We start from the raw sequence: 12458 nt of genomic DNA, 5'->3' as shown, positions 1-12458 counted from the left end.
TAACTCACCGAGCTCTAAGCAAAAGCCATGGGGACTGGCTGTTTCATGAGAAAGGAGAACTGTAAACTTTGGTTCTTGATTTTCAAAGGGGATACTTTCAAAGGCCTTTGAACTCCTCTAGTCTCCCTTGAAAATCCCATGCTGGAATACCTGGCCTCTACCACTCAAGTGAAAACAGGTCTCCTTTAGCTACTAGTAGCTCTCTTGTTCTCTTCTGGGTCCAGCTTCTAGAGGGAGACATAACATAGATATAAACAGAGCCATTATATCACCCTGTAGGCCACTCCTCTAGACTTTGCACCTGAAACAAGCATATTGCCTCCTTGTGCACCAAAGGAAATGCAAAGTGAAGTGGGATTTGTAAGGAATAGCCAGCATGTATTTGTCAAGAACAAATCATGCCAAACCAATCAAATATCCTTCCTTGACAGGTTACTGGGTTGGTGGATGAGGGGAAGCAGCAGATGAGATATATCTTTATTTTAGTAAGGCTTTTGACACAGTCCCACATGACATTCTCCTAAATAGACTATGGAAATGCAGTCTAGACAAATTATTATAAGATGGGTGCACAAGTGATTGAAAGACCATACTCAAAGAGGAGGTATGAATGTTTCACTGTCAAACTAAGAGGACATATCTAGTGGGGTCACACAGGGTCAGTGCTGGGTCCAATACCATTCAACATTTTAATGAATTACTTTGATAATGTAGTAGAAAGTATGCTTATAGAAGTTGCAGATGACACCAAGCTTTGAGGGGAAACAAGCACTTTGGAGGACAGGATTAGAATTCAAAACAACATTGACAATTTGGAGAATTGGTCTAAATTAATCAGCATCAAATTCAACAAAGATAAGTGCACAGTACTTCACTTAAGAAGGAAAAATCAAATGCACAACTACAAAATGAGGAATGACTGACTAGTTGGTGGTACTGTGGAAAAGATCTGGGGTTATGGTGGATCAAATTATAATATGTTTCAACAATGTGATGCAATTGTGAAAAAGGCTAATATCATTCTGGGATGTCTTAACAGAAGTCTGGTATGTAAGAGAGAGGAGGTAATTGTCCCACACAACTCGGCACTGGTGAGGCATCAGCTAGAGTACTGTGTCCAGTTCTGAGTGCCACACTTTAGGAAAGATGAGGACAAATTGGAAAGAGTCCAGAGGAGAGCAACAAAAATGATGAAAGATTTAGAAAACCTGACCTATGCAGAAAGGTGAAAAAACTGGGCATGTGTAGTGTTGAGAAAAGAAGACTGGGGGGATCTGATAAGGACTGTTATAAAGAGTATGGTGATCAATTGTTCTCCATTTCCACTGAAGGTAGGGCAAGAAGTAACGGGCCTAGATTTGTTAGATTTTTGGAAAAGCATTCTAACTCTAAAGACTTGGTCCTGCCTCATCACAGGGACTGGAACTGATGACTTCAGGAGGTCCCTTCCAGCCCAACATTTCTATGATTCTGTGATTTTGTTACTGACATAAACAGACAGTTAAGGGTTAAGAAGCTCAGCTAGCCTAGCTGTCACCTGACCAGAGGAACCAATGGGGGGACAAGATGTTTCAAGAGGAAGGAGGGAAGTTCTTCCCTTGTTCTATTCATTAAGTTCTGTGCCAGAGTGAAAAGATCCAGGAATCAACTAGGGTAGTGAGTATTAGAGACGGAATGAATTAGCTTATGTTTATTTCCTTTTGTGACTTTGTCTTATTTGCATTAGAGGGATAATCAAATTGGGTTTTCTTTTGTGTAACTAAGGTTTTTGCCCAGGGGAACATCCTCTGTGTTTTAAATCTGTTGTCTGTGAGAGTAGCTTACATGCTAATCTCAGAGGTATTTCTTTCACCCCTTTTCCTTAATTAAAAGTCTTCTTTTTAAGAACCTGATTGATTTTTTTCCTTGTTTTAAGGTCCAAGGGGTTTGGATCAGTGTTCACCAGGAAATTGGTGGAGAAGTCTCTCAAGGTTACCCAGGGAAGGGTTACAGTACTTGGGAAGGAGATATTTTGAGGAGGAAGACAAAGTTTCCCAACTGACTCATAAACAGCTGTTTTAAATGATTTGGGTGGTGTCAGCATACTGATCTAAGCTGGTAATTAAGCTTAGGGGTTCTCATGCAGGTCCTCACATCTGTACCCTAAAGTTCAGAGTGGGGGTGAAACCTATGACAGTTACCCTGTTCAACAGGGGACCACAAATGGTCATCTAGCCCCACTACTGCTGTGGGGAGAGGGACCCGTAGCTGTGGCCAATTACCCCCTGCCTCTGGTCGAGTTTTAGTGCCACGATGAATGCTGGAGTCCACAGATGCTTGTGTGTCGACACAGGGAGGGCTAACGCCGTGCCATGCTTCTCCATGGGTGAACTGGAGTGAGGCAGGCTCCTGGACTGTCTGCCTGGCACCATCCAGAAGAACTAGGGGCTAGCTTCATAAACTAGGCATGGGGACACTGAGTGTCACCAGACCTAACTTTTAGGTACCTAGAAAACCACTGGGAGTCTGAGATCCACAAAGGCTGAATTCAGCTCTCAGGCTCCCTGTGCAATGAGTGGGAAGTGACAGGTGCCTCAGAATGAGATTTGCAAAAGCCAGAACTCTGGTTGGGGAATCAGCTAAGGTAACCAATGGACGTGACAAGGAGAGGAATGTGTGCTAAGCTACACCTCTCTCAGGCAGTTCAACACATAAGCTTTTTTTTGCAAGTGAGGGAAAGAGGCGCTCCTCCATAACTTTTAGCCTAATGGTTATGAGACACACCTGGGATATGGGAGACCCCAGGTTCACATCTCTCATGCTGAGTGGCAGAAGGGATTGAACAGCGCTTTGCCACCTCTCAAACCACTGCCCTGTGGGATATTCTGACTGAGGGCTCACTCAATCCCTCCTGCTGGAGTCATTCCAGGGTGGATAAATAATGAAAGTCATTGGAGCAGGGGAACTGGATTCTGGGTCTCCCAGCTGAGTGCTGTAACCACTAGGCTATAGAGTCATTCTTGTGCTTGGTTTCTCTCTGTCTAGCCTACCCAGAGCAGAGAGGGAATACTCCCTCTATATACATCTCTAGGGAAATAGCACCTGCTCAGCTGTAGGCCCCTTTTTTCCCCAAGGCCTCTTCTCCTATAGAGGGATGGGGTAGCCCCTCTTCGAACGAGTCTGAGGAGACCCTCCCCACTCCTGGAAATTCTGTGCTCAGATCAGGGCCCCAGAATGCCAGAAGCCTCCCAAATAAAAATAGACCCATGTACAATGGACAAACCTCACTGCCTTCTCTGAGCTATTAGTGAGATGCACAGATACTGTGGTGATGGGAGTCTTATAAGTAGTTATAGATTCATAGGCCAGAAGTGACCATTGTGATCAGCTAGTCTGACCTCCTGTATAACACAGGCCAGAGAATTACCCAAAATAATTTCTAGAGATCTTTTTTGGGAAAAAAAATCCCATCTTGATTTAAAAATTATCAGTGATGAAGAATGTACCGCAACCCTTGGTAAGTTGTTCCAATGGTAAATGCACACCTTATTTCTTGATGGCATAGATAGGATAGATTAGATAGATACTAAAGAATAATATGAAATCAATTTTATTTTATGTAACACCCTTTTAGACAAAATATACCCCACACATTTTGCAGAGAAAAAAAATATATATAACAAGATTAAATAGTACACAAAAGCAGAGAGAAATGAACATAATTAGTGTAAGTTAATGAGAAATAAACACAGGGAAATGAGAAATACTATAACTGAACTTTTTGGTCACTTTGGGCTTGTTTATTACAGACTCCTGGCTGGGATTGGTGTGTCAGCAGAGCCCCATAGTGGCATAGCTACACCATCTGCCTGAATGACATAAGCTATACCATCAGACACACGCTTCTGTCAGCATAGTTCCTCTACATGATGGATTTTGGTGGCATAGCATGTCAGTGAGGGACAGTGACTTTTTTCACACTCCTAGCCCACATAGCTATTTGGTAAACTTTGCAGTGTAGACCAGACCTTCCACAGTATTTCTCATCTAAAGATATGAAATAACTTTATAGACAGAAAAAGGTTGGGCAGTTTTGTTTTGTTTTTTGAAGGAGGCTAACTCTCATTGGCAGATGGACACCTACATCCCTTTGGCTCCCATGAAAATCCAAGCCTCAGCCTTTGAGGGAGTTAGGCAATAGGGAATGTTCAATTCACCCACTACTAATATGCACCCATATAAGGGATGGAGCATCAAATGAAACATGGCAGAGGCGTTTACAGGCCTATGGGCTCTTACTCCCATGAGTGAAGGGATTTGTATGCATTGGCAGGAGGGGAGAGGATGTACATCAATCCAACAATTACTTATGGCCATGATTTTCAAAGAGGCATAGAGGAGTTCATTGAAAAATCAATGGGAGTTGGGTGCCTAACTCCCGTAGGCTCCCTCGGAAATCTGAGCCCACATGCTTAAGTAGTTGAAGGACTGGCCCAAAATTTCACTTTTTTAGTCAAATGTATATCATAGAATCATAGAAATGTCAGGCTGTAAGGGAACTTAAGAGGTCATCAAGTCCAGCCCCCTGTGCTGAGGCAGGACCAAGTGAAGCTAGACCAGACCTGATAGGTGTCTGTCCAACCTGTTCCTAAAAACCTCCAGTGATGGGGATTCCACAACTTCCCTTAGAAGCCTGTTCCAGAGCCAGGGGCGGCTCCAGGCACCAGCAAGCCTAGCGCGTGCTTGAGGCGGCAAGCTATGAGGGGCGCTCTGCCGGTCGCCGCGAGGGCGGCAGGCAGGGTGCCTTCAGTGGCATGCCTGCGGAGGGTCCACTGGTCCCACAGCTTCGGTAGACCTCCCGCAGGCTGCCGCTGAATCTGTGGGACTGGGAACCTCCTGCAGGCAAGCCACCAAAGGCAGCCTGCCTGCCGTGCTTGGGGCGGCAAAATACCTAGACCCTCCCCTGTCCAGAGCTCAACTCCCTTGAGAGTTAGAAAGCTTCTCCTAATAGCTAACCTAAATCTCCCTTGCTGCAGATTAAGCCCATTGCTGCTTCTCCTACCTTCAGTGGGCATGAAGAACAATTGATCCCTCTCATCTTTAGATGAGCCATTAACATATTTGAAGCCTGTTATCAGGTCCTCAGTCAGTCTTCTTTTCTCAAGACTAAACATGCCCACCTTTTTTCACCTTTCCACATAGGTCAGGTTTGCTAAACCTTTTATCATTTGTGTTACTCTCAGCTGCACTCTCTCCGATTTGTCCACATCTTTCATAAATATGTGAAACACATTCAAGGCCACACAGTAACAAACATTATGTTTATAAATTAAGGTTAATTGTAACGTTCTATCGTTGGATCCTTTCTCGAACCTCCCTAGTGATTAACCTCCACATTTAATAACATTTAGCACCATATAAAATCTTTCACCCATAGATATGAAAGCTCTTTGCAACAGTCCTGAGGCTTCAACTCTGCTGCTCCAACCCCTAGACCCATTCCCCTGCAAGAGTCATCAATTGTAACCTAGGATCCTGACTCCCAGTGTCCCCCTTCTCTAACCACTAAAACCCACTCCCTTCCCAGAAAGCAGAATAGAACCCAGGAGTCCTGACTCCCAGAACCCACATGTTCTAACTTACTACATCCTATTCATGGAAGTAGATACCGATGCCAGCATTCTTGATTCTCTTAGAAGAACATTTTCCTCACTAGGACCTTTTTCATGGCTCTCTTCACATCCTTGTTCCTCAGAGTATAGATCAATGGGTTTAACATGGGGGTGATGATGTTGTACAGCAGAGAAATTAACTTGTCATTATCCAGTGAGTAGCTAGAGAGGGGTCTGACATAGGTGAAGATACTACTTCCATAGTAGAGCAGGACTGCAGTGAGATGTGACACACAGGTGGAGAAGGCCTTACTCCTCCCCTCAGGGGAATGTATCTTCACTATCCTTGAAACAATGTACCCATATGAAAGTCCAATGCACAGGATGGGACTCCACCCCAAGAAGATGCTGGAGACCAGTATCATGGTGATATTGAATGAGATGTCTCCACAGGAAAGAGCCAGCAGTGGTGGGATATCACAGAAGAAGTAGTTGATCCTGTTGGCCTCACAGAAGGGCAGGTGGATAGTAAGGAATGTGTGCAAGGCTGCATTGAGTGCACCACTAAGCCAGGAGACTGACATCAGCAGAACACAAAACTTCCTGTTCATGAGCAGCGTGTAGCGCAGGGGTTTGCATATGGCCATGTAGCGGTCGTACGCCATGGTGGCCAGCAACATGCACTCAGCACCCACAAAAAAGAGGAAGAAGTAGAGTTGTGTTGCACACCTTGCATAGGAGATACTGCTCCTGCCTGAGACGAGGTGCACCAGCATCTGGGGGACAGTGGTGGTGGTCAGGCAGACATCTAGGAGGGAGAGGTTTCCCAGGAAGAAGTACATTGGGGTTTGGAGACATGGTTCCACCAAGGAGAGGAAGATGATGAGCATGTTCCCCAAGATGGTGAAGATGTAGATGATGGAGATAACCCAAGACAGTAGGAAATGTAACCCCTGAATATTATGAAATCCAAGAAGGATGAATTCAGTTGGTGTGGTTTGATTCTCCATGACCACATCTTCACCTGGCTGCAGCAGAGAGGAGAATGGTCTATAAAGAAGGGAAAAGGAGTTATCATACAAGAATTTGCATATTTCAGTTTGGTCACTGGCAGAACCAGGAATCTAGAATTTCTTCCTACTAATCCTCTCTAACCATTAGATCCCATTTCCCTCTCAGATCCAGGAATGGAGGCTAGACATCCTGATTCCCTGATCCTGATCTGAACCCTAGAACCTGCTTGTCTTCTAGAGCTTGTATTAGACCCCAGTAATGTCAGTGCTAGAGCATGCCCCATTCCCAGGACTGAAGAATGCTCATGGCTCCTAGACCTCACTGCTCTAACCACTACAATACACTCCCTCCCAGAGCCTGCAATACAATCCATGAGACCTGTCTCCAAGCCCCCTGTGCTAATCCACTAGACCCCACTCACCTGCCAAAACTTGGATTAGAAACCAGGAGTGCTGGCTCCCAACCTTTGTTTCTCTAACCACTAGACCATACTCACCTCTCATAGTTGAGAATAGAAACCAGAAGTCCTGATTCTGAGTCTCCCAGATCACTAAACAGCAGAGCTCACTCCCTTTCTGAGCTTGGGAGAGAACTCAAGAATCCTTCCCTTACTGGTAGGTCACACGCCTTTACGAGTACCTGAAGGGGACATAGGAAAGCTCCTGATTCACCATCTTTGCTTTAACTCTTAGATACCAGTCTTTCCCTTAGCCAGGACTAGTGCTTATGCATTGGAGAAAGTTTGTCCTTCCATGGACCATATCACACATATTCAAGTGATAAATAAAGGATTTTAATCTTCATGAACTGTAACTCTAGTACTACAGTCAGAGGCATGGTACTGTGAAAACAGTGACAGTGGAGAGAAAGATTATTACCACTAGCTAGTAAAATATAAAAACAATCTAATCTTCATTTCTTTAGCTGCTATACGTTTCCAGATTTCATTCAAAATAAACATTTTAAAAAAGGATAAAAGGATAAGTATGAAATGTATGTACCTGTCAAAGACATAGTAGGTTACAATGTCTTTCTACTAAAGAGCTAGATTCTACCCTTCACAACAACTGTAAATTTCAATTAACTCAGATTAAGAAGGAGAGAGATGCATGTAGATGAAGAGTGAATAATTTGGTGAGATAGAATGATGAGGAGTATAACTTATTTTTAATTAATAAGATATACAAAATAAGCAATCATTTTATTCTTTCTTTAACTTCTTGATATTTCCACCATGCAAAGTATGGCAGTCCTCTTGGTATTGTGATCCATTTGTTTTCAGTTTAGCTAAATGACATAAATTGCAGTTTCTCATGATTGCATATATGAAATCTACATGCCCCTCAGTGGCGTGGAAGATTAATACAAGGCTTTACAGAAAAGCCATATTCTGCCTCCACAACACTGGAAAGTTTTGAGCATTCCAACAGAGAGACAAATGGTCGGACAGATAGAGACAGAAAGAAACACACACAAAAAGAAAAGGGAAAATAATATTATGACAAGCGCTTGCTACCCACCTGATTCTGATAGATTCGATATTGACTGTGAGACAGAGATGATGGTGATGGTGAAGATGACGATTATGAATGCTTTATTAAAAGCATTAGTAAAAGATAGTGGTAATATATAGAATTACCCTATGTTTTATTTTGATCTATTTTATGTTTCCAAATTTTCAGCATACAAAGTGCCAAAGTCCAACTGATATCAGGATACATTAGTTTTCTCCTTACCTAAATCAGAAAGATTATACTCTCTCATGTTTGCAAATTAGCTGTACACTCAGAAACAAAAACAGAGCATAAATAAAGTGTTTATACTGAAAATGTCTGTGCCCTTCAGACACTACAGAAGAGTGAAATTGTGTACCCCATAGCACCAGAAAGTTTCATATAACTCACTAAAGCAAGAAATGGTGAAATAGACTAGATAGATGGAGATTCAAAACATCCATGAAAGAATAAACATTCACAATCATTATAATAGCTATAGTAATATGTGAAATGCTTCTCACCTACCTGTTCAAATAAACAAATGATGCTGGCTCTGCATTACTAACAATGGAGACCTTGAAGGAGAACTTAAATATATATTCTTGAAAAGGACACTTGAGAACACATCTCTAGAGCATTTGTGTTCAAAGATGAAGCTGCTTTGGGTGGAATTACAGTGGGGAGGAGGGGGAATGGGAGGGAGATATTGTCAGTTTGTTCTCTGGTGAAATACTTGTAACTGTACTGTGTAGTGGTGATGTAAATTGTATTTGGAAATAGTAGTGTTCATTTTGATGTACGTCTATACCCACTGATATCCAAAGGCAGATTGTGGCTCTTTGGAGTGGAGCATAGATCACAGCCACTTTTCTGGTGTCTTTTGACAATTTCTGCAGAATTAAGCATCTAAGCCCTATGGATGGAAAATAAACTCTCCATATATGACCCTGATAAATGACCCTATAGGGCTGTGAATGGAAAGAGGTCTTGAGCATCTATAATTCACAGGGGTCTTTAGGAATACCCAGACTAAAATATCTGTTCTAACATCATTTAAATCAATGGATTTATGCCAGGGATGAATTTTGGTTCCATTACTTCTCAGATAGGGTGGTGACTCTGAAACCTACTGATGACATATTGGACCAGATTTTCAAACTTGGTTTACCTAATGATAAGGACGGAGACTGGGATTTTCAAAGAGGCCCAAGGGATTTAGGAACCCAGTTAGCTTTGCACTATGTCCAATGGAAGCTGGGTGCCTAACTCCCTGGAGTCCTTTGAAAATCCCAGCTACAAATCATTATTTGAGCAAAAAATTCTATTTTGACCATTTGACAGCAGAAACTTAAAGCGCTTACTGGATTTGGGATAGAGTATGGTATTTTAGCTGGAGACTGGGATATGGGTGTGGTGTGAGCGAAGACACCAGACTCCATTTGCCTTAGCAGAGAACTAGAGAATGCCCTATTGCCATAAGATCCACACATTATTAACTTTGTCCTCCAGTCTATCCTAGACTGCTCTGGAAATCTGAGGACCAAGAAGTCTATGAATTCAAGTCACCTCCACAGCTGATCAAGTTTCAGTAGCATACCACCACCTTTCTCCATTTCAAATTGACCCCGTCTCTCTTTCAGGAAGAACCTCATATGCTTTAGGGTGTCAATAGGACTTATTTGTACCTTGTGATGTGTGACTAAATTATAACATGTAGATATAATAGTGTGAGCTGCTTTACAAAATTTTTAATTAGGGGTGAATTGGAGCCTAGAGAATTTAGTTTTGCCTTGAACCTGCAGGAAGGGAGTAACACACCCAAATTGAATTTAGCCATGATAGCAGAAAGAATTTGGCAAAATTATAAGCAACTGAAAACAAGGGTGTAATGGGGCTGGGGTTCTCACCTCTAGTGAGGGCCTTTGGTTGAGTGTGTGCAGGCTTGCACTTTCTCTCCCTGTAGCCCTCGTTGGGTTCAGGTCCTTAATAAATCCTGTAATCTATCAATGGTCTTGGCCTTGGTGTTGAGCCGTACTCCCAGGGGTTTTCCACAGGAGGCAATGTCCTTGCCCTCTCTGGTTGCTTCAGGCCCCAGCTCTCTTGCTGGGCCACTAAGAAGTTCCATTCCCCTTCTGGAGTGCCTCAAAATCCAGGCTACTACTCCCCCAGTGGCTAATGGGGAAGTAGAACAGCTTCAACAGAGGAGATTGAGAGACACCTCTGAGCACACCTACCAGATTAGACCCCCACAAGTGAGATACGTGAGGGAGCACCAAGTTTGTAAATGCCACTGGGGAGTTGGCATGAGTCAGGGCTGAGCTGCTCAATGGTGTCAGTAATTTGACGGCTTCCCACAAGCCCACTGGCAAAAATATAGGCACCTCTGGGACTTTACTGGTGGAAATTTAGGCACCAGAGGACATTAGGCAACTAAAGGGCAAAGTAGCAGAGGTTTCATAACTGTTAATAGTGTCTAAATATTGGCCTTAGGAATCTAAGTTAGGCAGTAAGGCACCTAAATCTCCCTTGTGACTCTAACCCTAAGTCTTTAGAGGGTGTGGTTGCAATGAAAACCTAGCAAATATGACCTGAGTGAACCCCCGTGGCAATGTCTGAGTATGCAGAGAGCCTGAAACAATAGCTTGGAAATGGAAACTGACTCATTTATTTCAATGGGTGCTGTTACAACCTGGCTCTGCTCTCCCCCTTGTCAGGTATCAGTCTGTTGTACTCAGATCCAGACTATGGTTCCCATGTGATTCTAACCCCTCTTTTTCTAGATAGTGACTGGTCACTATCTCTAGCTCTGGGTCTCTTTTAGGCATATTGCCAGGTGAGGACCCCCTGCATGACACCCTTCTTAGGCAGTGGGAGTCTGCAGTTCACCTGTCTTTGACCACAAAACAACTGACTCATTTCTCCCATCCACCAATTGGTTATACCCATCACCCTCACCTGGCAGTGGGAGCCCAGACAAATCCTTCAGGGACAATGCAGCAGGAAAGCAAGAGACACAAACATTTTACAGCACCACGCCAGAGGTACAGAACTTAGAAGAACAGCATCCTCAAGGCACCCCTCTCAGTCTGATCTCACCACCCCTGGTTCTGGTCAGCATCCTTAGGTGATGCTGAGTCTCAAAACCACGCCCTGTTTCCAGGTGCTTTCGCTTAGGGAATTTCCCATCTCCAAATCCTATCCCTGTTTGCTTCTGTGTAGCGAGTCAGTCAAAGTCTGTGGCCCTGCCAGCAGAAAACCCATTGTTCCAGGACAGGAGAATCAGTATGCATTGATGGCCAGTGACGGATCTCTAACTGTGAGTGATTTCCAACGCATCCTGCATTCTAGCAGGGGCAGCAGTGCTCAGAAAGTCTGATGCTGTCAGGATGGGCCACTTTTTCACTAGCATCTGGATGTTGTAAACCAACAAGGAAGTTACAATGGAAAACAAAGGTCTCAATGAAGGTGACAATCACAAAATTGCTAAAGTACACAGGCATGCTATGTCACCAGCCCTATACAAACCTAACTCTGCGTTCACAAATTCTTTGTGAGTGAATTTCCCAGATGTTTTTATTTATTTTTGTTTGTTTTTTTAACAGAAAATGCTGTTGGTAGGAGATTAGAAGTCATTTAGGCAGTTGTAGCTGTCAGACATTCATAGAAATGTAGGGCTGAGAGGGACCTCAAGAGGTCATCAAGTCCAGCCCTCTGTGCTAAGACAGGAACAAGTAAACCTGGAGCAGCCCTGCTAGGTGTTGTCCAACTTCTGAAAAACCTCCAATGATGGGGATTCCACAACCTCCCTTGGAAGCCTGGTCCCGAATTTAACTGCCCTTCTAGTTAGAAAGATTTTCCTAATCTATTACCTACATCTCCCCTGCTACAGATTAATCCCATTGCTTCTTGTTTTATCTTCAATGGACAGGGAGAACAATTTATTACCGTCCTGTTTATATCAGCCCTTAACATACTTGAAGATTGTTGCCAGGTCCCACCTCAGCCTTCTTTTTTTAAGACTAAACAGGCCCAGTTTTTTTAACCTTTCTTCCTGTCAGGTTTTTGAACCCTTTGATCATTTTTGTTGCTCTCCTCCAGACCACAGCTGCTCGGGAGGCAAGTGGGGAAATTTGCCCCAGGCCCCGGGCCCCATAGGGGCCCCCAGTAGAATATAATATTCTATACTATTGCAACCTTTTTTATGGAAGGGGCTCCTGAAATTGCTTTTCCCCAGGCCCCTTGAAACCTCTGGGTGGCCCTGCTCCAGACTCTCTCCAATTTGTCCACATCTTTCCTAAAACGTGGAAGTAATAAAATACAGACCAGACTTTAAATGTGACCTGCCCTTCTGGATGCC

General features: G+C 43.5%; 1 protein-coding gene across 1 annotated transcript; it reads right to left on the bottom strand.

Annotated features, from left to right (window-relative positions):
- Window positions 1–5671: 5671 nt before the first annotated feature.
- Window positions 5672–6764, bottom strand: LOC115644156 (olfactory receptor 5V1-like). Its single transcript, XM_030548272.1, has one exon. It carries the CDS (start codon window positions 6599–6601, stop codon window positions 5672–5674), a length of 930 nt encoding a protein of 309 aa, XP_030404132.1. The 5' UTR covers window positions 6602–6764.
- Window positions 6765–12458: the final 5694 nt, after the last annotated feature.

The sequence above is a fragment of the Gopherus evgoodei genome, unplaced genomic scaffold (assembly GCF_007399415.2).
Source record: "Gopherus evgoodei ecotype Sinaloan lineage unplaced genomic scaffold, rGopEvg1_v1.p scaffold_92_arrow_ctg1, whole genome shotgun sequence".
Taxonomy (NCBI): Eukaryota; Metazoa; Chordata; order Testudines; family Testudinidae; genus Gopherus; species Gopherus evgoodei.
This window is presented reverse-complemented; position numbering and strand designations above follow the sequence as displayed.

Bases quoted from the DNA above. Each gene is read 5' to 3' on its own strand.
- LOC115644156 (XM_030548272.1), bottom strand. From the start codon at position 6,601: ATGGAGAATCAAACCACACCAACTGAATTCATCCTTCTTGGATTTCAT.